At 44.7% G+C, this 27,500-nt stretch overlaps 1 protein-coding gene across 1 annotated transcript in view; it reads right to left on the bottom strand.

The window, feature by feature from the left end:
- si:dkey-172h23.2 (uncharacterized protein LOC393772 homolog) overlaps nucleotides 1-27,500 on the bottom strand; it is a 50,258-nt gene that overhangs the window by 16,758 nt on the left and 6,000 nt on the right. Inside the window, exons 2-3 of the mRNA XM_048232182.1 lie at nucleotides 8,148-8,191; nucleotides 1,930-2,104 (exon numbers count right to left, since the gene is read on the bottom strand). Coding sequence (XP_048088139.1) covers nucleotides 1,930-2,104; nucleotides 8,148-8,180 — 208 coding nt within the window. The 5' untranslated portion in view covers nucleotides 8,181-8,191. The remainder of the gene's footprint in view (nucleotides 1-1,929; nucleotides 2,105-8,147; nucleotides 8,192-27,500) is intronic.

The following is a 27,500-nucleotide window of genomic DNA, read 5'->3' as shown; positions in this document are numbered from 1 at the left end:
CTATACATCTAAGGTATCAGCTGAGCAATGGGGGACGTTACAGTAATTCAGTCAATCTAAAAATGGTCTTGCAACTCAACAGTTAAAAATGATGTCTGTTTCTGACATTACATCCAGACAGCCTGGGCCTGAACCTGACCTAGTTGTTTCTTTACTTCTTTACTTTAATCTTATTATTCTTTTTTTTGTTGTTGTTTTCATTATTATTATTAATTCATTTGTGCTATTATCTTACATGTCTGCATAGTCACTCTGCATGTATGTACGTTTGTTGCAACTGATGACTGACTCTTAAATGTACTCTCAGTCATGTTTATGATTTCACTAGGTCAATGTCTGTGCAGTTGGTTGTGTGGAACTCAATACAAATAATTGAATGTAAAATACACACTTAATCTACCCACAGTTCAATACTTGCCACGGACATGGGCTCTAAGGGGAAATGAATTGTGTGCTCTTAAGGCCAACGCCCCATACTGGCGGGTCTGACAAGCGTCAAGTGATGCCAAAGTCTGGAACTCTTACTTCCAACGGAACAAAACCCACTGAGCCATCTGAGGTGCGTCAGCGTCAAAGTTTAGGAAATTCTCTTGAGCGTCAAATCCATACGCGAATGATGTCCGCTTGCTTGTGGGCGTTGGCCTTTCGACTTCTCGACGCAGGTTGGGAAATGTTCAAACAGAGGGGCGTTCGTGGGCAATTTCACCACCCACTCAGCTCTGAGTATCAGCCTTTAAACACATTATTCAAGTAAATCATTAACACCATGTGTGTGTGTGTGTGTGTGTGTGTGTGTGTGTGTGTGTGTGTGTGTGTGCGTGTGTGTGTTTGTGTGTGTGTCTGATCAGAAGTGTTCTCTAGCTGAAGTGGACTTTAACACTTTGATTAGACTTGGTGTGTGTCTGTGTGTTTGTGTATGCATGTGTGTATGAATGAACTAATTTGCACTGTGTGATTGTGTGCAAGTGTATGCGTGTGCATTTGCATTAATGAGTGCGTAGGTTGTATAAGTGTTTCTATGTCTTCGGCCCTGAATGTTGTGAAATATTTACTAACATGTGAAACGTGACCTTGTGCCTGCATGTGTGTGTGTGTGTGTGTGTGTGTGTTTCCATGCTGACTGAACAGGCAGAAATGATTTGTCCCCATGTGGAACCGGTGGCGGGTGGCAGGTCACCATGGAAACCGCTCCTGTGCTGTCAGGTTGCGTGTCTGCTGCCAATCCACCTGAGCCTTTAACAAGATAATGGCGCTGGCCGCTAGGCTGTTTGTTGGCAGGGGCAAATTGGGCTGCCTTTTCACCCCTCCACAGGGCAACACTGATGCAGCCCTGGGGAACAGCCTCCCCTAAGCTAACCCAAGCTGACAAGGGGGTTGATAGTTGACAGGGGCTAATTGGGTATCCTACATTAGACACTTTTATATATTATTTTTGCCTATTCTAGATATAGGTCTTTGCAGCATTGCAATTTACCACTATATTGTGTCATATGCATATTCTGTGTCAACTTGCTTGTGTGTCTTCTTGTTTGTTGTTGGTTTATCTGTCTGTCTATCTGTCTATCTGTTTTTCTGTCTGCTTGTTTTGCTGTTGTTGCAACTAAGTTGAATAAATGGCAAAACATGATAAGCATCAGCGATCGCCCACCTGTTCTCCCGCAGGGTGTGTTCAGGTGTGTTGCGGTGCAGGGACTTAGGCATAGGGCCTGTGTGTGTGTGAGTGTGTGTGTGTGTGTGTGTGTGTGTGTGTGTGTGTGTGTGTGTGTGTGTGTGTGTGCGTATGTGTGTCTCACCTGGGCAGAGGGCCTGTGTGTGTGTATGTGTGTGTGTGTGTGTGTGTGTGTGTGTGTGTGTGTGTGTGTGTGTGTGTGTGTGTGTGTGTGTGTGTGTGTCTGTGTGTGTGTGTGTGTGTGTTTGTCTGTGACTCACCTGGACAAAGGGCCTGCAGGCTGCCATGCTCCGGGGTCCTGAGGGTGGTGCTCAGGTGTGTCTGTCTGCTACCCGAGAAGAGCAGGTAGAACTCCGCCCCCTCCACATCCCTGGCCTGGGATTGGGCCTGAGCCAGCTCCTCATCACTCAACTGCACCGTCAGCACACAGTTACCCTGGCGACGGGGGGACGAGGAGAGAAAAGGAGAGAGGAGAGGACCGGAGAGGAATGGAGAGGAGGAGAAGAAAGAAGAAGAGAGGAGGAGAGGAGGGGGGGAGGAGAGGAGAGGAGTGGAGAGGAGGAGAGGAGAAGAGAGGAGAGGAGAGGAAGAGGAGAGGAAAGGAGAGGAAGAGGAAAGGGGGAGAAGAAAGGAGAAGAGGAGGAGAGGAGGGGGGGAGGAGAGGAGAGGAGTGGAAAGGAGGAGAGGAGAAGAGAGGAGAGGAGAGGAAGAGATGAGAGGAGAGGAAAGGAGAGGAAGAGAGGAAAGGAAAGGAGAGGGAGAGAGAGGGGGAGAAGAAAGGCAGATAGAGGGAAGAAGAAACAAAGAGAGGAATTAGGGCACAACAGATGAGCAAAAATGAGGATGAGGAAGGATGAGAAGAGGAGAGGGGAGAGGATGAGTACAAAAAGAAGGAGTAAACAAGCAGGAGCAGGACCAGAGATGGGATGAGGTGAGAGAGAGGGAATGAGAGAGAGAGAGAGAGAGAGAGAGAGAGCAGAGTAGGTTACAGTGCAGCCACACATCCTAGGTAGGCAGGTCAATGTAAGTTCTGTAGAGCTCAGGGGGACAGGCAGCGTGTGGAGACACCAGCAGGACAACATGTTTAGGTCCACGGAGTAGGAGGAAAATAAGAAATCCCACCAGAGCACCTCAGCACAGCACAGCTCAGGCAGCGGTGTCTGACCAAGACATGCTAGAGGTCTTCCTGTCCACAATGTAGACCACATTACATCAGTATCCTCAAAGACATGCTAGAGGTCTTCCTGTCCACAATGTAGACTAGGGCTGAACGATTTATTGCATTTGCGATAATATCGCGATATGATGAAACACGATTTTCAAACCGCAAGGGCTGGCGATTTGTAATATGTGACGCCACCAAAACGCATTTATACTTGGCGCTTGCCGACGCCACCGACTCTTCTCAATCGACCACTGAAGAAGCAAAAAACGTAAACAAGAGGACCAGCTATCAGTGTCAAGAAAGGTCTGATCAGTAGAGCTACTTTGGTTAAAAATAACCATTTTGCTCGAACCATATAACCATACCTTTTGCTCGAACCTGCCATGTCCCTGGTTCTAGTTCATAATTCCCCTGTGCTGCTACTCTGGCTGGTAACTTCGTTTACTTGTCCAGCTGACGATTAAAACTCCACGACTGTTTAGGCTGCACAGCAGCCATTCACCTGTGCACTGGGGACTTTGTTTACTGGAGTACAGTGACAGTGGGGGCATTTGCGATATCCAAGGGGGTTGGCGGCACAAACATTTCATCTCACAGGTAATGAATTGATGCATAATGTTATCCAAGTAGTTGACACAGCTAACCACCAAAAACCCAGCTGTTCTAACATTAGCTTACCAGCTAAGGCTCTAGGCTACATACATGCTGCTAACTGCTGATAACTTTGCCAGTTTTGTCTCCGCGATTGGCTTTGTTGTGATATGAACAAACTAGTTAATTTGCATGCATGCGTATTGCGCTGCGGTGTTGATGATGCTAACCTTTAGTTAACACCGAGCAGAACGGTCATTCGGCCGCATTTATTTGCGCTACAACAATCTACAGTAGTTTGTTCCGATTCACGTGCAAGTAGCCTACAGAGGAGAGGAGCGGGTCTGTGTGTGTGTGTGTGTGTGTGTGTGTATGTGTGTGCGCGTGCGTGTATGGAGAGCACAGGACAAGGAGAAACCGTGTCAGTGCCACTACATGTAGACCTATTTGCTAACTAACGAAAGAAGGTCATATCTACATGAAATAGAAACAAAATAGAAACGAATCAGAATCATTAAATGTTTACAAGGCTGGAAGTTCAACAAATATAAGTCTACTAATGTGATTAAAATAGTTAAATAAAAAATATTTCATTCATCAATCTTATTCAATGACCTAATGCCATCATAACATAGGCCTGGGCTCCAGGAAAGTGGGCTCCAGGAACAGTTTATGTTTAACTTATCTAATTGTGTGTTGGTCATACTATAGAATATATTGCTTGTCTTTGTTGAATAAGACAGAAGATAAAGAGCTTAAAAATAATCGCATATCACATCGCAATCGCAATATTGGTGAGAAAAATCGCAATTAGATTTTTTTCCAAAATCGTTCACCCCTAATGTAGACCACGTTACATCAGTATCCTCAAAGACATGCTAGAGGTCTTCCTGTTCACAATGTAGACCACATTACATCAGTATCCTCAAAGACATGCTAGAGGTCTTCCTGTCCACAATGTAGACCACATTACATGCCTAACCTCAAGACATGACAAAACCACATATAACTGGCCGCATACACATCAGAGAGGTCTTCCACCCTGCAGTACTAAACCCACTAAACCCAATACACATCAGAGAGGTCTTCCACCCTGCAGTACTAAACCCAGTACACATCAGAGAGGTCTTCCACCCTGCAGTACTAAACCCAATACACATCAGAGACTTGTTACCAAATATTTTCACAGGAAAAATGCAAAACTACATACCTAAGTGGACTGGGCACCTGAACACCGACCACATCTGCTACAATAGCTAAGGCAACACTGGTTAAACAATATACTCACTACATACATACAGTACATACCCCAAAACATATCCTACTGTACATCTAACATTCTTATGGCATTAGAAAAGTTAACTAAGCCACTGACAGCTCAGCTGACACAATAGTAAAGGTTCATACATTTACAGTTAAGCATGAACTGTCTATTATATGGCAACCTGCAAAGCTCATACAAACTTGATACCTGGCCACAAACTTACGACTGAATAAAAAGTCTGACAATCAATACTGAATTTCCACAGAATAATCCGTGCAACCCACTACACACCTGACCAACTGTAGCTACAGGCTGAATCTGAAAACAAACCTGTCATTGGACAAGAGCAAGAACACCCAGTTCTAAGTGTGAACCTGACAGATACCTGACCACTTAGCACCATCGACCTAACTAAACAACTGGCCAAAACACGCGGGTCAATGGCAAGAACACAGACATCAGGTGAGAGGTTTGAGTGTGTGTGTGTGTGTGTGTGTGTGTGTGTGTGTGTGTGTGTGTGTGTGTGTGTGTGTGTGTGTGTGTGTGTGTGCATGTGTCAGTGTGTGAGTATTTGTGAGTTATGTGTGTGTGAAAGAGAGTGTGCAGGACGTAAAGAGCTCTCAGGTGAGAGGTGTGTATGCGTGTGTATGTGTGTGTGTGTGTGTGTGTGTGTGAAAGAGTGTGTGTGTGTGTGTGTGTGTAAGAGAGTGTGTGCGTGGCATAGAGATATCTCAGGTGAGAGGTGTGTGTGTGTGTGTGTGTGTGTGTGAAAGAGTGTGTGTGTGTGTGTGTGTGTGTGTGTGTGAAGAGTGTGTGCGTGGCGTAAATATCTCTCAGGTGAGAGGTGTGTGTGTGTGTGTGTGTGTGTAGAGAGTGTGTGCGTGGCGTAGAGATCTCTCAGGTGAGAGGAGAGCGAGCTGCTCTGTGTTCTCTGCCATGTCCTAAGGCGCCGTCATGTCTCATTGTTTATAACTGTATCTTGTTTGTTTGTTTGTTTGTTTGTTTCTAAGCCTGGCCCAGCGCAGCGCCCAGGCAGTCCCTACCCCCCGGAACCAAATCAACACCGCAGAGTGCGCCGCTTCTGATGCAACTCCATCGCGCCAGGCCGAAATAAAAAAAAAAAAAAGATAAAATCAACACGTTGATTTAGCACTGCAGGCTCACAGACGCGGGAGAGAGAGCAATGTCCTCTAGTAAACTTGGTCCATCACAATGTGCCACCTTCGTGGCGTATAATTCAATTGACGCCATTGCCACTCACACTGAGAAGAACCAAACATTATCTCCATGCCGACGGGGTTGACGAGACGTCATAAATACAGTGATTACGATGAGCAGAGCAGAGCCGTGCGGAGTCGGAGTCGAGCCCGAGTCGGAGCCGAGCGCCACTGCACTTGATTTGTGCTGCGTTTGTTACCCAATTGGGGTGAGTGAGTGTGATACATGAAGGAAGTGAAGGTTCAGTGTCTCAGATTTATTTGACTTCAGACACACACACTTTATTTGACTTCAGACACACACACACATACACACACACACTCAAAAACAGACACACACACACACACACACACACACACACAAACAGACACAAACACACACACACACACACACACACACACACACACACACACACACACACACACACACACACACACACACACACACATATACAAACAGAGACACACACACAGAGATACAGACACATACACATACACACACACACACTTCAGATGCAGGCACAGTCAGCAAAACCCTGTGAGACCCCTGTTTCATCCACTTTCAAGAAAATTAAATCATATAAGGAATAGTGTGCATGTGTGCAAGTGTGTGTGTGTGTGTGTGTGTGTGTGTGTCTGTGTGTGTGTGTGTGTGTCTCTCATATGTCTCCCAGAGGCAGAGCACAGAGGCACTGCTCCACTCTACACACACACACACACACACACACACACATACACACACAGCTGAGGAGTTTCCACTGGACGAGCAACTCCACCCTTTGGTACAGGAAACCAACATGTAGGGTGAAGCTCAGCACACACAGAGATATGAACACGCACACACACACACACAGCGCATGAGAGAAAGTGTATCCCCGCCCCCTTTTGTTATCTGTTGTTAGTGGTGCTGTAGCAGAGGTAGTTTTAGTTCAGTATTTTCAAGGAAAAACCCTGACACCAACTCATACACACACACACAAACACACACACACACACTGACACACACACACACACACACCAGCACCTTCCCTACATATACTGGAAATGATGAACACTTTCAGCCTGACTACACAGCTGACCTGTGAACCAAGGGGGTATTGCTACTATGGCAAGTTAACTCTGAGTACCGTAAGCAGCATGGCTTTGCCAGTCCTATGGCTCTGTCTGGCCAGCAGGCATACAGTGTGAAGCCAATGAAGCCACAGAGGGCTTTTTCTATTAGGAGATCACTGACGCAATTGCTCTGAGTTGACCCCAATCATTAGGTGTGTTACTAAACCGCACACTCGGCCCCCAGGTTAGTGCTGCACGATACACACACCCTCACACACACACACAAACACACACACACACACACACACACACACACACACACAAGGATGCAACACAACACCAGTGAGTGAAATGTGTCATGGTGAGTGAGAGAGCACGCGAGGCCTTTTCAGTGACATGCTCTCTAAAGGAAAGCCTGGAGTATGGGCCTCAGTCAAGCAACCACCGGCCCCGAGACACGCCACACACACATCGAACTATCAGGACGCGTGCGCCACCGAGACACGGCACACACACATGGAACTATCAGGACGCGTGCGCCGCTGAGACACGGCACACACACATGGAACTATCAGGACGCGTGCGCCGCCGAGACACGGCACACACACATGGAACTATCAGGACGCGTGCGCCGCCGAGACACACCACACACACATGGAACTATCAGGACGCATGCGCCGCCGCGGAACAGTTTTACACAATCACGGTGCTTTACACCAAAACAAGGTAACTTCTCCTTTTATCCGCAAGTGTGCTACTTAGCAAACGCTCCCATGACTTGTTCATTTCTCACTTTCTGCACACTTGCTGGGCTACCAAACAAATTCAACAATAGTACATGAGAAGTACTTCTGTTTTGTGGCATGTCTAAAAACCACATAATAGTACAAGTACTATTATGGAATTATATCACCACTACTAATGCTATAACAGTTTGGAATTATATCACCACTACTAATGCTATAACAGTTTGGAATTATTACAAGTGCAGTTCTGCAATCTCACATTATGCTTGAATCTTTCCATTTAACCATCAATTAAATATACACATTAATTATATACCAGTCCGGTACTTAATTATGATTAATTCATATACTTTAATGATATACTCACATATAATGGATTATATACCAGTCATATACTTTAATGATATACTCACATATAATGGAGCTTTAATGATATACTCACATATAATGGAGCTTGCTGTGGATTCACTTTCATGACACTGGACACTGCAAAAAACAGATAATACTACCATTAGCAAATAAAAAACAAATATCACTATCCCAAACAAAGACTGCATGTGTACTGTGTGTGTGTGTGTGTGTGTGTGTGTGTGTGTGTGCGTGCATGCTTGCGAGGCTCTCTATATCTCTATGTAGCGCTACCATGAAACCTGACTAAACACAAAGGTTATCACAGGTCGGAGAAAAAACATATTCAACTGTGAAGAGAATGAGAATGAAGCATCAGCACATTAACCACGTGTGTGTGTGTGTGTGTTTCATTGAGTCTGTCTGCTTGGCTGATTAAAAAAGAGGAAGGAAGACAGAAATAATAAGTGTGTGTGTGTGTGTGTGTGTGTGTGCGTGCGTGCGTGAGGGAAAGGTTCCTTTCTGCAGATCTGTTCATGTATGTTATATTGCCTCAGTTGTTTCCCTGAAAAAATGACCAAATGAAATGAGCACACAACACAGAAGATGAAAAAAACAAACAAAAATCAAATCCTGAGTTTCTCGCCCTTGATGCTCTTTGCTTTAATGAAGAGAGACCCCTAGTGTTCATGTCTGTTACTGCAACCTGCTGCATCAGTAGAAAGGCCATATCTTGTTGCTTGCTAACTACAGGTATGGCATGCAAATACAATACACTAATCTTTAAACTTTAAACTAATCCTTGCCACAATCCATCAGATCCCAACTCAATCGAGGACCTACACCGAAAACAAACCCGAATTAGTACTGAGAAAACCCTGAAAGTGATGTCTAGAACCCTGACCCGGTATCACAAACCTTTGAATTTCCCCTTGGGGATCAATAAAGTATCTATCTATCTATCTATCTATCTATTTTTCTATCTATCTATCTATCCAAACCCAATCGCCAGTGCACACTACCCAGCATACCGCATGGATCAGTCCTGAACAGAGTCCAGAAGCAGTGAATATAACAACTCAGAACCAGTTCTACCCAGTGCCCAGACCTTACTGAATACCACCCAATCAGGTTTGCTCCCGCTCACCAACCACTATTTGAACCATTGCTAGAAATGTGCGCTGGTTCACTAGATAGCATCAAGGTTTAAAAAATTCTGAATGGAACCGGTTCAAGAATGCGTTCTCCATTGGCCGAAAAACACCCAGTGAGAGCCGGAGGGCCCGAGGGCCCGAGGCTTTTTCTGTCCCAGTCACACAGCCCTTTGAGTTCTGTGGTGCTTTCCGAACTCAGCTACACACAGATACAGTATATCCGACACATCGATATCAGGTGGCTGGACTCTGTCCAGGTCAGTAACTAGCAGCAGATGTCACAGTTCCTCCACAGGTCATCCATATTATGGGATGCTGCTTGGCACGGATTCAGCTTGTTTACCTCCTCCTCCTCCCACACAATAAACAACCTGCGACCTGAGGCGAGGTCACTGTCTAGTGTTTAGGCCAAACACAAGGCGACAGAACCCAACACAACATGCTGATCTGAGGCTGCTTCCTCAGGTCCTGAGATTTGAACACCCGTCTGTCAGACCACGCATATCTCACATCTCATCAAACAACTAGGCAAACCGAAACCAACCCCACAGGTTGGAAACTGAAATAATAGTGGCTTTAATAGTGTTATGATTTCCCTTCTCTACACCAATAAATTCCCTCTCACCCCAAACACTCACACTCACAAACACTCACCATCAACACACAAACACACACACACACACACACACACACACACACACACACACACACACACACACACACACACACACACACACAGAGCCCTCCTTTGGCTTAGAGGCGATCAGGTGAGGGGATGGGCAGCTGTCTCTAATAATATCCAGGACTGTAATCCTCTTGCCTTAAGCACTCTTTCTCTTTGTTTCACGATCACTGGCGTGCTCCCGTGTGCAGTGATGCTGCCCTCCCCCTCTCCTTCTGTCTCTACCTCCCTCTCCCCCTCTATCTCTACCAATCTCTCTCTCCCTTTCACTCCCTCTTCTCCCTCTTTCTCTCCCTCTCATTTTTCCACTCTCTCTCTCTCTCTCTCTCTCTCTCTCTCTCTCTCTCTCTCCTCTCTCTCTCTCTCCCTCTCGTTGCATTTCTCCACTAGAGCTGCATGGGAGTCTCTTCCCTTCTGTAGGTGGTCATCTGGCCTCATTACAGCCAACTGGACACTCACGCAGACGGATTTATCCTCCACGTGCAATTAGCTATTTAGAAAGTGATTTCACTTTCACTAACTTTGCATTGGGCATATTTTGTATAACCTTGCACACCACTACAAACAATTTAATTATATTTTAATGTATGACAATTTCCACATCACTGTCTGATGAAAATGTGTGTAGGTGTACGTGTGTGTAGGTGAGTGTGTTTCTGTGTGTGTATGTGTCACAAAGTCTGATATATCCTAAGTGTGCAATTAGTCATTTACTGTAAAAAGACAACTTTGTGTGTTTGTTGTGCATATGTTGTAATCATGTAACCAATTTCTTTATCCAATTTCAACATTATTGCCTGAGATGTACTGTGTGTGTGTGTGTGTGTGTGTGTGTGTGTGTGTGTGTGTGTGTGTGTGTGTATGTGTGTGTGTGTGTGTGTGTGTGTGTGTGTGTGTGTGTGTGTGTGTGTGTGTGTGTGTGTGTGCGCGTGTGTGTGTGTGAACAGTATAAACACAGGAAGTCACTTCATCTGAGGTACACGGAGCCCTGTGATTGGGCAAAATTGAGGACACATCTGAAATTACACCATCCCCAAGAACAGAGTGAGACTTCCTCCTATCCCAGCCCACAGACTGTTCTGAAGAAATACGCCCAGCATCTTACACACACACACAGTCACATCCTCCCGAGTGAAACGGAAATTGCACTCCTTTAAGAAAGACACACACAGACACACACAGACACACACACACACACACACACAAACACACACACACACACACTCCATTCACTTGGTTGACACTAAAAGTTAATTCACTTAGCACAAAAGCTACTCAGAAACTCTAACATCCATTTGTTGGGTGTTGATGGATGAGTGTGTTAAACTCATTAGTGCAGCACAAATGAGTTATTTATCCCACCATCCTGAACCCAAGAACGCCCCGGAGGATTGTAGGAACGCTGAAGTCTGTTGGTGAGTCAGTGTAATAGAATCTTAGGGCATTAAAGGAAAACTCTGCCAATTTTTCGCATAGATCTCTGTTTCTTGACGTCACCAAGTACTGTCGGTACAAAAAAAAAAATTTTAAAGATGTCCCCAGAGTGTAGCACTGTAGATGTCTTGCTGTTGTCTGCAGCAACAGCAAGCTACGTAGTACCAATTTTTTTCCCCCTCATTTTGTTTCAAAACGACAGTACTCGGTGACCTCAACTTTAGGGCATTAACACGTCAGCAAAAAGAAATATTAGTCCATTTATGTTTATGAGAGGTATGAGAGATTTTGTATCTCTGTATTTTCACAGTGTCCAAGTCAGTGTCAGCAGCACCATCTCAATGAACACACATGAGTTATAAAGACAGTAGAATATTGCATGTGTATTAATTAATGGCAGGGTGGAAGGATCTTGTCACTCTAACATGAGACCACACAGGTATGCCTGCCTCAGGTGCATTGCGAAGGCCCCTGTGTATTTATTAATGTCAATGGCATTTCCCGAATAACAGCCTTGTGCTACCATGGCTAATCTAACACTTGCATCAGTACGTTTTTTATTTATTTACGTGTTTAATTTCCTGAGCCCTCCACAGCCAACCAGAAACACCCATATCCTCACACAGCAGTGCGTATGCAGTTTGAACATTTTTTTCATGTAGTCACTTCCACTTCTTCATGTAGTGCAGCATGTTTGTGTCTGTCTGTCACACATTAAGGAGCTTGTTTACTGCTCCAACAAACGGCAACAAACTACAACATTAACAAGCTGTTAGAATGTTGCCGTTTGTTGGAAAATGGGCTACATTGGTCCGACAACTCCACCAGACCCAACTGGACATGTCAAACTCTAACGACTCCATCCAACAAACAGCAACAAACACAGAGAGCCGGCGCACACTAACCCAACAATTGGTGTTTGTTGGAGCAGTGTGCAAGCTCCTTTACAGGACTGATTGTCAGCAACTTGGTGTTGTCGTGGTGATTCTATAGATATGCATCACAATGATGCAAAGTTGTGTGGAGTTCACAGATATTGAGTTCACTGCACCCCATTCCCCATGCAATGCAACACTTTTCACCTTGTGAGTATTCTCACAGAGTTTACTTCTCTTATTAAACAGCTGGGAAGCTAGGTTGGTCACACACACACACACACACACACACACACAACAATCACCACACACACACACACTCCTACAGATGGCACCACAGTTTGTCACAGCTGGCATATCAGTTGGTAATATCATCAGTGGAGGAAGGCACTTTTTCGGCTTTCTGGGGCTATTTTTCTCCGAGAGGCGCCCATCAAACACAAGCTCTGCCACAGCACTTCACATCCTGTTCCCCTTCCTCAGCATCCAACACCTGCTCACCACCACACAATAATACAGCACACTACTGACACTTTATGCAAAAGACGTGTGTGTGTGTGTGTGTGTGTGTGTGTGTGTGTGTGTGTGTGTGTGTGTGTTTGTTGAGGAGTGAGGGTGGCTTGTATGGGATGATGACTGGTGTGTGTGTGTGTGTGTGTGTGTGTGTGTGTGTGTGTGTGTGTGTGTGTGTGTGTAAATGCATAAGCACACTTTACAACTTCTTCTTTCACCAAGCCAAGCACATGCATGTTTCACACCATGTTTCACCAGAACCTGAGGCTTGTACGTGTGTGTGTGTGTGCACGTGTGTGTGTGTGTGTGTGTGTGTGTGTGTGTGTGTGTGTGTGTTTGTATGTGACCTGACAGAACCCGAGATTTACACACCCTGTGAATCAGTTTGTTGTAAAAACCCTCCCTGTGAGTTTAGACTCTGAGTGAGTTTACAGTCACCCCACTGATATTCAGAGATACCTGTCCAGAGACACACACACACACACACACACACACACACACACACACACACACACACACACACACACACACACACACACACACACACACACACACACACACAGAGTATCTGCAACACCCATGACCTGTAATAGGAATTAGAGTTGAATCATATGAATCATACACACTCTTCAGAATCAGGAAGTAGAGACCTTCCACAACCAGAGGAAGCCCAGACACCTTATCTCAACGTCTGCGTTCTTGGAGTCCTGCTCACTTACTGCCAAACACACACACACACACACACACGCACGCGCGCATGCACACACACACACACACACACACACAAGCAAGCAATGATGAAAATGTAGTAGATGAAGATGTTCACACACACACACACACACACACACACACACACACACACACACACACACACACACACACACTCCAAGTAGCTGCTGTGGTCAGTGGGGACCTATCAAGTAGGGTATCAGGAAGTGTCCTGGTGTTTAAGCCTCCCTTTTGAGCAGACACGCTGGGCTGGGTCGTTAAGTCAATATAGAACAATGGAACAGAACAACCCCCAGCACCCCCTTACACCCCCGCCCCCCTGATAGGGCAGCGCTGGTGGACTGGCTGTCTGCATCACAAGCAGGAGATGGTCAGTCCCAGTTAACGGCTTCAATTTTCAGTTAACCAACTGACACGACTGTATTCAAATAGAGTTCTATGTTCCGTTGAGTTAATAGGGAACAATAAATAGCCCCATTTATCTCTCTCTCTCTCTCTCTCCCTCTCTCCCTCCCTCCCTACCACTGATGGACTAAAGCTGGTGGACTCTCACAACTCCCTCACAAGCATGGGAGAGAAACGCCTGATAGAACAGCGTTGTGGTGTGTAGTGAGCATTCTGGCGCATAATGCCTGCCGTGCATCACCCAGGTGGGTGCTACACATTGGTGGTGGTTTGTGAGGTTGCTCCTTCAGTGTAAAACACTTTGGGTGCCTTGATAAAGCACTATATGTCTGTTGTTGTTTACTGTTAATGTGTTCTATGTTCTGTAAAGTTACTGTGATAGAGAGAGCAGCGCTGCGACTGCCACTGCCACTGCCGATTACCACTGTCTCTTTAAAGCTGATCACAGTGCCCCGGCTCCTGCCACACGCATCACACACTGCGCATGGGGCACCAAGTGCTGGAGGGGGCACCAACATGTTGTTAGGAGTAGTTTTAATGCAGACTGCTTTTCACCCTTACCCGAGAACATTTACAATTTAAAAGTTACTTTTTATTTTTTATGATTTTTATTCACACGTGCATGTAACTCAGTCTGCTTTGGCTTCATAAACACAATAAAGATGCCGCACTGGTGGCTAATGGTTCGTACATCAACTGTCCGCCTTATGGGCAGTTGACAGTGGAAATGCATGGAACTCAATCACAAAACAGTCACTGAGCAAATCATGGCACTTTACCCACATGACAAGTAACGGTTAAGTTTACCTAGCTCTAATAACACACTTCATGTGTACTAGCTTTTAAAGGGATACCAGGCAAGCCTGATGCTTTTTCTCTACGAAACTCCCCTTCGCTCGGTCTGAAGCTTTTTTCCTTTTCTTTGCATCTTTCGTCAAGTGTTTTCGCTGCTTTTTCGCCGGCTCTGCCATTATACACACGTTTGCAACAATCGCTAGCATTTAGTTAGCCTGTCTCTGTGCTGTGGATGCAGGATGTAATTGATCCTGCTTCGGTCGGTGGGTAGGATACACTGAACTTGGAAGTGGGATATTCTTCCTACAGGCAGTAGGGGCGGGCGAGAGAGTCTTCATTTGCCCTGTAATGAGTCATTTAACCATATACCGATTTACGAAGATGAGTAATTAACACGAAAACGTTGCCTGGTGTCCCTTTAAAAATAGAAGCAAAGCGTAAAGACATACAGAATATGCTGTCATTCTAAATTGCAACGTTGATTTTAATGGAATTCTAACTCCAACAATAGACATGCGATGGGCGACTGAAAAATGTTTTGAAAATGTGTTGGGTATATTGTCTATTATCTTAGGAGTGTTCACAGGAGCAGATAGAGCAGCTCTGGTGGGCTCTTACACACATCTTTAAGCAGGAAACCTGCAGAACATCTGAGTGTTCAAATGCCACGTAAATAGGTTCTATGCTCTGCCATTGAAGCAGGTTCTAAAGGGGAGACCCTATGATTTTAACCTAACGTAGCCATCATCAATTCTATTCCGAATTTGGGTGTGATAATGCAATGATTGGGATGTGATCACGGGGCGTGTTTCAACCGATACAGGGGGAAAATGGCTCTGCACTCAATTGGATAAACCTAACCGATCAGAGCAACAAAATAGCCTACCGTGAATCCTGTAGGGGGAACAACCAGAACATCATTCTTCTCGACAAATGCATTTTGGCGTTTTTTAACGTTATCGCGCAGTCAATATCTTGTACAACAGACGGCATAGCGAAATCTAAATGTCTAGCCTTTCTACCGATAGGCTCTTTGTTGTAAACCAAATCAATCTAAGCGCACGCAGGTGACGTGATAGACTAGCCGGCCAAGACAATCTGATTGGTGAGGTCGGCTCCTAACTGCTCTGGTTCGGGCATAGATGCTTCTCAATGGAACAAGTCCAGACTGAAATCCCTGACCTCAAATTTTGCGGGCAAGGTTAAATTCGGGTTGGCTTCCAGGCTACTATGACTCACTATGACAGTAACTCATCTGAGACAATTGCGAGAGCTAAGAGAGCAAACACTTTGATGCGTTCTTCTTCCATCTTTGCACAGGCCTGTTTTTTCCCCACAAATGTACTAAAGTGAACCCCTAAATTACCTGCTACGTGTGAGCCAAAATGGGCTCTACTTCTTTAAAAGTAATTTATGGCAGACATCGTTCACCGAAACGACACAAACTTGTTTGGGAATTAAACAGAAGATGCCAAATTGTCAGTCTGTGTCAATGCCGGTCAACTTTAACTTTAACTTTAACCATCTAAATAGGCTGGTACAGAAGTAGGCTGGTATATGCTCTGGTATAGAAGTGTATTCTAAGCGAGATCTAGTCTGTTGCCACAGTTGCCTGCTCTGCGGGTGTTTGTTGCATGTACAGCTGTTTAGATGACCTGTCACATACTGTATGTGTGTGTATGTGCGTGTGTGTGTGTTTGTGTGTGTGTGTGTGTGTGTGTGTGTGTGTGTGTGTGTGTGTGTGTGTGTTTGTGTGTGTTTGTGTGTTTAGATTAGATAGTCACATACTGTGTGTACTGTACAACCAACTGCTCATGTTTCAGAACATCACAGAGAAGCTTCGTCTCAAAGTGCTGTTTCCATGTGCTCTATCTAAAATCATCCTCAGTCAGTTCTAGTAAAGTGGTACAGTCAATGGGTCAACTCTGGTTTCCAGAGGGTCAGTCCAGGGCTCTACAGTGCACCCATTTCACTTTCGCATTACGCGAGTAAAAAATGATGGCGTCGAAAGTGCAAAAAAAAAATATTTAGGGCGCACTGGTGCGCAATGACTTCTAACCATGTCAGTGTTTGTCTACAAAATACACCGCAACATCGAGAAACATTACTGGTGCAAACCATAGAATCACGCCGCTAATGCAGCATAAAAACTACACCTCCCATCAACGTTAGCAGTTTCATGTTGTGACTTCGCTAGTAGTCGCTTCTATCAAATCCAAGAGCCGCAGAAAAAAGCGGAAAGTTAGACTAGCCAGCCAAGATGCAAAGATTGAAGAAATTAGTGCTTCTATCCACCGAATTCATCGGATATAGGAGGAACAGGATGAGATTCTGAGAATGCAGTGAGAGAAGGAAAGGTAATCTAACATGCCTTTTAGCCCAGTTGACATATTGGCTGCAATATGCAAAATATAGCTGTAGCGAACAGGCACAAAAGAAGCCTCCCGTAATACTCCATTTTATTCAAAGGTAGAACGCTACTGACAACTCCAGGCTTCCACGCATGCTTTTTTTGTTTACAATCAATACAAGCTGAAGTGCAAAACGAAAGTAGGCCTAACGCTTTGCCTACTGCCCCCATCAATGCAGATATTTCAAATAAAAAATAAAAGGATAAAAAAATATACATCCTTGATAGACTATGTTGGGTTTTGTGGAAGAGAAAATGGACTGTTTTAGTAGTAGTATTAGGCAGTATGCAGTCAGATAGGTCACCATGGGCATATTTGGCATATTAGCTACAGATGGTTTCACAAATAAATAAATTAGCCTACATTTGGCAGGATACTTGATATACAGGCTAAATGCAAATATGGCAATGTATTGTATTATTTTACATTAACAAAATGTAGGAAAATAGAACAGACTGAAAATAAAGTAGGCACTGATGTTTAAAATCCTGTTTCCTGTAGCCTAAATGTTGTCAGTCATTCTTAATATTCGCAATTGGTGCACTGGCATGTTTAACTGTTAGCTGGAGTGTAATGTTAGATTATGTGTAAGTTAAGTACAGAACTGACTGTGCGCCCAAATTTTTGTCTGTGCTCCTACATTTTTTAACTTGGGCGCACAAGTGCTCCTGGAATTTTTTTTTAGTGTAGAGCCCTGGGTCAGTCTGTTCTGGCCTGCTGGACTGTCGTAAGCGGGAATTAAGGGGATTGGCCCATTTTCAATTCTTCAACAGGAACTTTACAGGACTTTCCATCAACACACACGCACACACACACACACACACACACACACACACACACACACACACACACAGCTTGTGTGGTAGCTGATATGCTATCCAAACAAACACATCAGCATATCACATGAGTATTGGGAAACCAGAGTCGTTGGGCAAAGGACCAGTCCTAGAGTATCAGCTCAGTCTGGCTCCCAATAAAACATGGAACCAAATTCATCTTCACAACGTTTCAGTGTTATTACAGAAAACATCATTTCCAATCAAACAATCATTCTTTCAGTACAGTGCATAAGCAACAGTGATGACAACTTAACCACTGGGGAACAGACAAGTTGTCATCTCGGAGTACACACACACACACACACACACACGTTAACATCAGCTATGTTACAATAATAATAACTTATGCCCTTGACAATTAAGTAGACTGGTTCACAGTTCTTTGTTCTATTAATATCCTAATGGAGTGAGAGCATGTGAATGCTCTGCATGGTCTGAGTCACGTCACACACACACACACACACACACACACACACACACACACACACACACACACACACACACACACACACACACACCTCTGGGGCACCTGATGCTACCTGGTCTCCTGGAACACGACAGCTCCAGCTAATTGGAAACGAGACACCTGGGGCGTGTGCTTATGTCTGTTCATGTGTGTGTATGTGTATGTGTTTGTGTGCATAGGTGTGTGTGAATAAGGATGAATGTTTGTTTGTGTGTGTTTGTGTGTGTGTGTGTGTGTGTGTGTGTGTGTACATGTCCATCCTTGTGTAATTGGAAACAGTGTGTCAATAGGGTAAATGATGAAGCGATTAGTCATCGGATCTGAGTGGTCATGTGGAAGAAGAGGCTGTTCTTCTGGAACCTTCTTGCTGCCTTGTGCTGCTGGGTTCACTATCACGGCACCCCATCAGTTGACTTTTCCAGCCACTGGAATGTGTGTAAATGAGAACGTGTGTGTGTGTGTGTGTGTGTGTGTGTGTGTGTGTGTGTGTGTGTGTGCGTGTGTGTGTGTGTGTGTTTGTATTTGTGTGTGTGTGTGTGTGTGTGTGTGTGTGTGTGTGTGTGTGTTGTATGTATTTGTGTGTGTGTGTGTGTGTGTGTGTGTGTGTGTGTGTGTGTGTGTGTGTGTGTGTGAAAGGGTAAAGGCTTCAGCAGAAGGGTGGGGTGGCAGCCATACGATACAGTCGACAGGAAGAGATAACACACCATCAAATACACCACTGACATACTGTACAGGCACTAAACCAGCCTTAATATATTCTCCAAACAAATGTCCTTTTTTCGTCTCTTTTTTTTCACCTTTATCTTTTCTTTTCTTCTCTCTACCTCTTTTCTGGTTTGCTGTAAATCATATAAACTTTATGAATAACAGATAACACAGTTGTTTTTTTAAACTTTTTAATCGCCTCACAAAACGTTTCAGGCGAGACGCCCGTCTTCAGCATGATTATGTTGATTCCCCCGCAAGTGTCATCCTTTATTCATAAAGTTTATATTGACGCTCAGGAGGATTTGAGCGCCCAGTTGAGACTATACGGTGGCGTTGGTGTTGCGCCGTGTTAGTCTGGTGGTTTTTGCTCTAAATCCTGCCATCCTTTCTCAGTGGCCCTGTTAAACACACACTGGATATACTGTGATCAGTGAGGTTTGTGTGTGTGTGTGTGTGTGTGTGTGTGTGTGTGTGTGTGTGTGTGTGTGTGTGTGTGTGTTCTCGACACCTGATGAGGTGTGTCCTTTCCACTGCGCCCCATTACACACCACCCCCTGGATTCTGCCATGAAATTCCTGCCTCGTACTCCCCACCAACACAAACACAACACACACCTGCACACACTCACACACAAATAAATACACTTACAACTATACACACACACAGATGCACACACACACACACACACACACACACACACACACACACACACACACACACACACACAAACAGACTCACACCTACACACATACACACGTTCTGCATGGGCACCTTTGTAAGCATGTGACGCCACCGCCCACATTTCACTCACATAACTGACCTATCAGCTGGCCCTGAAACCACAAGCAGCTCCACCGCGTAGCGGGCTGTCTCCATGCCAACGGCGGGATACAACAAAGACATTTGCCGGTGCATTTGCTGGTGTGTGTGTGTGTGTGTGTGTGTGTGTGTGTGTGTGTGGTGGTGGTGGTGGGTGGTGGGGGTTTCTGTTTGTATGTGTGTCTGACTATGAGAAGGACACCTATTGACTTAAGAAGACAGAGACACGACTGAAGCTGCTAAAGTGAAAGATAAATCAAGAGAGAGGGATAGAGAAAGAAGAGAGACAGAGGGAGAGCACAAAGAGAGTGAGAGAGGAAAGGGGGAAAGACAAAATGCAAATAGAGGATGAGAAAGTAACAAACACAGACAGGAGGAGGGGGGAGAGAGAGACGAGACAGAGACAGGAGGGAGAGAGAGTGTGTGGAAGAGAGAAGAAGAGAGAGAGAGAGTGTGGAAGAGAGAAAAAGAGAAAGAGAGAGAGAGAGAGAGAGTGTGTGAGGGGCTGAGTGTGGAAGAATGGAGAGATGAGAGAGAGAGAAAGGAGAGAGAGAGAGAAATAGAGAGAAAAGAGAAAGAGAGAGAGAGACAGAGAGAGAGAGAGAGAGAGAGAGAGAGAGAGAAAGGAGAGAGAGAGAGAAATAGAGAGAAAAGAGAAAGAGAAAGAAACAGAAAGAAAAGAGAAACAGAGGAATGGAGAGGGGTAAGGGTCACAGAAAGAGCAGAGGAATGGAGAGGGGTAAGGGTCACAGAAAGAGCAGAGAGGCAGAGTTTGTTGAACACAAAGGAAATGTGCACGCAGCCTGCCTTCTCCTCTGCAGGGACTGTGCGGTTTAGGTGTGTCTTACTGCTACCTGATTATTATCATTAAAGACACACTGCTCTAAATAACACCAGCAGGATGGAACTGATTCACATGCAGTACATACTATGAGAGTTTTGTTATATTGTTATTAGGCTGTTGTTTTTTTACTACCATTATTTATTTATTTTGGCTAAAGAAATCTTCTATTGGTCATTGGCTAGCACAGTGTAGGGGAGGTTGAACAGTCGACACAACTTGACATTAATATGTTTCCTCCTTTAAAATTACTCAAGCACATCATTCACACCCAAAGCTACTGCTTCTCAATCTCTAATAACATGCTAAGGGTTGCCTGAAGAGTTAAACGGGTCTATTGCTGGAAGGTCTTCTGCCAAATGTGACCTGCTGCATAAAGTACCTGCATTACAAAGGCATGTAATGATATTACTTCTGTTAAAGTAGAGTTATAATATAACACATCATGATAATCATGTTGGCATATACAGATTATACTGTTTATGTGGCATTAACATCTAAATCTGAACAAGAATAGTATTTTATTTTTTTTTTCATATTATGTTTGTTACAGGTATGGTGAAAACACACTAAAAGGTCATGCTGTTACAGGCTATTGCTACTAGTCTGCCAACCTGCAGGATTGATGTCAATCATGTCATTCCCTTCCATGCCTCACCTACCCACCTAATACATATTACTGGGAAGCAGGGAAAGTGGACTCAACATATTTGATTGATTGATTGATTGATTGATTTGAAATGTATTTTTTTATTTATTTGGGGGGGGGGGTCCCAATGACAAGCGGATAAAGGTGCTTTTGAGCTCCAACCCATACGTGGTACTACATGGACATTTTGACTGCCTTTTTTGGCACTATGCAAAACAAGTAACCTTTGAATTCTGACCGGGTAGAGATTTATGTAGTTTCCTGCTGAAACTGTTTGTCTAATGAAGTCATCCAGGGTCCCCTTAGTGTCTCTTTTGACACGTGTGACACACACATACACACACTCCACCCATTACTAATGTCACTATAGTAACCCATTTGTGTCAAAGTGCTTCGGCACCTCCTAACATGGTCTGCAGTGACAACAGCAAACAAAAATCCCACTTCCTCACAGATTCCCGGACGGAAGAATCCGGAATCAGGAGGAGTCCCTGTCTAGCATTCTAGGTATAGTTTTAGGGGTTTTACATAAGGCTAAGCCAAACAACCGTTAAGGCTACCCATTCTGTAAGAGTCTATATAGCATAAAGCTTAAAAAAAAACACAACAATTACTTTAAGAAGGGAAACTGTCATCTTTTGCCTTAGCTTTTGGATCCTCTACAGCCTTGGTGTTTGGCTCCCTCTTCACCCAGTGTGCTACGCTGGGATCCACACTGAGATCTAAACAGGCAAAGACTGAAAGACTCCCGACATTCAAAGAAAGAATTCAAAAGACTTAAATATTCCAAAGATCCAAAAATTCCAAAATAAAGACCTAAAATGTAAAGATTCAAAAATGTTACCATCATATGCACCAAGCCACAGGCTGCCCCCACTAACATTCTTACTTTGCAGTTCTCAATACCTCATGTATGCAGCTGAGCTGATACACACAAACAAATAAACAAATAAATGAAGAACCTTGACAAATCATGCTGCTGCTGCATGGGTCGTGGGCAGTGAAGGGTTAAAACCTCAGCTTGAGTCGGTCTGTGTGTGTGTGGGGGGGCTGAGTTAGGTATGGGTGAGTGATTGTGTGAGCTCTCTGGGGGGCACTGCACAGGAAGAGGGATAGAGGTGTGTGTGTGGGGGATGTTTGGGGGACATGGAGACTCAGAAAATGAAAGAGGGGTCTGACTGGGTTTGATGTTTAACTGTTGGGGAAACGGGGGGGGGGGGGGGGCAGAGGGGCGTGGTTGTGTAAGTGTATGTGTGTGTATGTATGTGTGTGTGTGTGTGTGTGTGTGTGTGTGTGTGTGTGTGTGTGTGTGTGTGAGTGTCTGTGTGTGTATGCGTGACTGTGTTTAGGACGTGGTGGTTTAAGTGTCCCCCACACACACACACACCCTGGTCTCTAACCTCTCCCCCTATGGGGGTCTAATAATTAACTCTCCAACTGAACCCTCTTATGGGGATCCTGCTCACTAATCTCTACTACAAAGAGCAGTTTCACACAAGGGTCAGGGTTAGGGCCAACTGCAGAGACTGACCTGCACACACACACACACACACACATACACATATATGCACACACACACACACACACACACTCACACGTACGTGCGCACACACACACACAAACACACACACATACTCACACTCCCACACACACACACACACACACACACACATACTCACAATCTCACACACACACACACACACATTCCCACTCTCTCTTTATTACTCTCTCTCACAGACACATACAGGGAGAGAGAGAGAGAGAGAGAGAGAGAGAGAGAGAGAGAGAAAGAGAGAGAGAGTAGTGGTAATATACTCAGCCGGGTAGGGCTTAAGGTTCACCTTTGCACAGGGGAGATAGTTGCGGCTGTTTTGTTTTGGTCCAGCGCCTCCATTGTTGGGGTGTTAAAGGGATGGGACTCTGCGGTGGTGCTCTTAACATTGAAAAGTAACCTAACACTGGCCATCGTGTTCAAAGCAAGTGTCTGCATACCATCACTGTGATGACAACTGGGGGATGGACAATGACAGCACTGCACTTAGTTTTCTTTAAGGCCTTTGAGGATTAAACCCCTATGTCCTTCATATAGCTGGTTTTGGTGGTTTTGCATGTATTCACTTGGGAAATGTTCAGTTTTTTTAACACAGAATCAGGTAAGAGAGGTGTTTTCATGCTATGTGTACTATGCATGTGTGTGTGTGTGTGTGTGTGTGTGTGTGTGTGTGTGTGTGTGTGTGTGTGTGTGTGTGTGTATGTGTGTGTGTGTGTGTGTGTGTGTGTGTGTGTGTGTGTGTGTGTGTGTGTGTGTGAGTGTCTGTGTGTGTGAGAGAGTTAGGGGTGTGTTATGTGCTATGTCACTGACTGTGTTATGAGGCCTGAGGGTTGTGTGTGTAGATCAGTTGTGGCACAGTGAACATCTTCACTGAAACTCAAAGCCTACAGAGAGGATAGAGGGAGTGTGTAGAGAGGAGGACAGGAGAGGAGAGGACAGGAGAGAGGAGGAGAGGAGGATAGGAGAGGAGAGGAGAGAAGGACAGGAGAGGAGAGGACAGGAGAGGAGAGGAGAGGAGAGGAGAGGAGGACAGGAGAGGAGAGGAGAGGAGAGGAGAGGAGGACAGGAGGACAGGAGAACAGGAGAGGAGAGGAGGACAGGAGAGGAGAGGAGAGGAGGAGAGGAGAGGAGGACAGGAGAACAGGAGAACAGGAGAGGAGAGGAGGACAGGAGAGGAGAGGAGAGGAGGACAGGAGAGGAGAGGAGAGGAGGAGAGGAGAGGAGAGGAGGACAGGAGAGGAGAGGAGAGGAGGACAGGAGAGGAGAGAGAGGAGGACAGGAGAGGAGGAGGAGGAGAGGAGAGGAGAGGAGGACAGGAGAGGAGAGGAGGGAGAGGAGAGGAGAGGAGAGGAGAGGAGACAAGAGGGCAGGAGAGGAGAGGAGGGCAGGAGAGGAGAGGAGGACAGGAGAGGAGAGGAGAGGAGAGGAGAGAAGATGATAGGAGAGGAGGACAGGAGAGGAGAGGACGGGGAAAGATGAGAAAAGGATGGACAACAAAAGGAGAGAATAGAGGAGAAGAGAAGAGAAGACAAGAAAAGTAAAGAAAAGAGAAGAGAAGAGAAGAGAGGAGAAAAGAGGAGAGAATAGGATGAACAGGCGAGGAGAGAAGAGGAAATGAGAGGCGAGGGAGAGGAAGGAGAGGAGAAGAGAAGAGAGGAGAGAGGAGGAGGAGAGATGCCAGCAGAGAAGTGCTGAAGGACAGCCTATAATCATCTCCTTACACCTGATCCCTTCCTGCTGAGAGAGAGACCACTCCCTTACCTCACGCTCACACACTCTCACACACACACACACACACACACACACACACACACACACACACACACACACACACACACACCGCACTCCCCAATAACAAAGCTCAAGCTGTGTCTGTCATTCAGGCTGCAGTTAAGTGTTCTAAGGAAATTAACCCAGACCATTTCAATGGCATTCCGACTAAGAAAAACAACCGCTCCCCACATGAGAGTGCCCTTTATGTCACCCAAGCACAAAAGTGTTCAAAACAATCTACTACTTCAACTAATGCTCCTCCGACTGGTGAATGTTTCTGAGTTTTGTGTATGGGAGATGTTTAAAGTGGTATTGGTGGGTACAGTGCATCAGAGTTGCTTGGCAACAGTATCTTTCTCATCGTAACAGTGAATTATGTAAAATAATGAATTGATTAATCAACAACAAATAATTCAATCAATATTCGGCTGAGTTGAAAAGGGACACAATGAAGGATTGAGTATATCAGGACTTTTTCAAACTTGAGACAGATATTGATTTTGCAATGCAGTCTATTGCAATATACATTCTGAGAAGTTTTATTTCCCAATGTGAGTGAAAATAGGCACTTAGTACATGCAAATGTTGTAACACACTGATGCAACTCCTCGGGATGAAGTTATGGGTTTGCCTGCGGGCATCACAAAAACACAGCTATAGAAAACTGTGTGTTCTAGAATAAGCCTATGTAGAGACACAGCTACACAACCATGTGCTCTAGAATGGGCCCAGGTAGCAGAGACAGAGCTCTATAGTATAAGTGAGTATACTCTTTTGATCCCATGATGGAAATTTGGTCTCTGCATTTATCCCAATCTGTGAATTAGTGAAACACACTCAGTACACAGTGAACACACAGTAAAGTGAAGCACACACTAATCCCGGCGCAGTGAGCTGCCTGCAACAACAGCGGCGCTCGGGGAGTTAGGTGCCTTGCTCAAGGGCACTTCAGCCGTACCTACTGGTCGGGGTTCAAACCGGCAACCCTCCGGTTACAAGTCTGAAGTGCTAACCAGTAGGCCACGGCTACCCCAAACTAAGACATATAGACTATAGACATATAGACTATAGACATCCAACTCTAAGCAGAGAGACACCGTTTGAAAATGAATAGGCCTACAGAGACACACCTACACAACCATGTGTTCTAGAATAGGCCTTCAGAGACACAGTTTCACAACCATGTGTTCTAGAATAGGCCTACAGAGACACAGCCAGAGCCTTATAGATAGAGAGTTGCGACAATGGGTATCTATTAAGGTTTTGCACCTACGTCATAATGTCATGTGACCGTTTGTTTACAACTAGAGTGGTAGGCAAGAATGGTAGGCAAGGAACTGCAGAGAGTGGTAGGCAAGCCTACAACAGTCGGGTTGCATAGGCTACACATAGTTACAAATAGCTTCAAAATTGAAATTTTAATATCAAATATTGACCGGGATGCCGACCACTTGTGTAGGCCCTAACAGTTGGTTTTACAATAAGAAGCAAAAGGCTGACGACCCGTTTAGCCTACCTATCCCTCGTGGTTGTGGAGGATGATCATTAGCAGCTGTGAAGTCTTTAATTCTCAACATAGCCTAATGGTGTAGCCTACTGTCTACGAAGACGTAGGCTAAAATACTACTATCTACAGTCATCCAAAAATGAATTCCCAGAGATAAGCTATGAAGGGAAAAAGTGCAGCATTTTAAACATGGCAAGATTATTTTTACCGAACAGTTTGTTCTAATTTGTCTCGTGAAATTAGGTGCTTGTGGACATCAATCACCTATCTTCTGTCCTTCTATTTCAAGTTATCATGAGTGTCATTTGATTATATAATCACAACAAATGCTAATAAATGAAAACAGAATAGGCTTATGTGCTGTAGGCTAACGTTACAGGTCAGGCTAACTCCCCAGATGTCAAAATAAACTGATTTGATCCTAATTGTTTAACGATCACACACAACAACTTAACACAGCAACCTCAAAAACACCACTGTTGAACCAAGGCTACTGCTTCAGTCATGTAAGAAATAAGCAGTTTATGAATTATCTTTATTCGCTTAATCAAGTCCACATGACCAAAATAACAACATATTTAAAGGCTGAGCTAGCATAACAGCCTAATATAGGCGATGCTGCAATGGATAACTAATAAAAAGTTTCATACAATTAATGAACTTTATCACTCACATTCTGAGTTTTTCTGGTTGGTTATATATCCATGCAGATCGTCTTGAATAAGCCATCGCTGTTATATGATATAATATGTTACAGGATTCATGACTAACGCCATTAATGTTACATGATGCTGACTGACTCTGGCTATAACATAGGCTACCGCTTTAACGTCTGCTGAGTCTACTGCCTACCAAGACCTGTCGCTGTTCAGTTGAAGTTAAATGATCAAATATTGTTTGATTTTTGTGTCAGCTTTCAGAAGGAAGACATGTTCCTTTCTGGTCAAATTTCACAGCTTCTAAGAAAGGCTATTGTCTTCGTGTAAACCGAAGTTTTGAACAGAGAAAAAAAAGTTAGGCTACCATTAGGCTACATGCAGGTTCTCCCATAACGCTATCGATACAGATCAATGCACCAAATCAGGGCGATTTTAGCGAAACAACGTTCCTGTGACAGGCTATCAAATATTGAACAATGGGATAACATTTCATCATCACCTTTATTGATGCCTGAAATGTTGACATTGCTGAAATACAGAGATGTAGCCTACTGAGAGGCAGCTGCAGACAACGATGTTCAATGGGTTCAACTTGTCCCTTGCCTACCAGCTGGATGTAAACAAAGCTATAGAACC

This window comes from Alosa alosa, chromosome 21 (genome assembly GCF_017589495.1).
Source record: "Alosa alosa isolate M-15738 ecotype Scorff River chromosome 21, AALO_Geno_1.1, whole genome shotgun sequence".
Taxonomy (NCBI): Eukaryota; Metazoa; Chordata; class Actinopteri; order Clupeiformes; family Clupeidae; genus Alosa; species Alosa alosa.
Note: the sequence above shows the minus strand (reverse complement) of the source record. Positions and strands in the feature narration are given on the sequence as shown.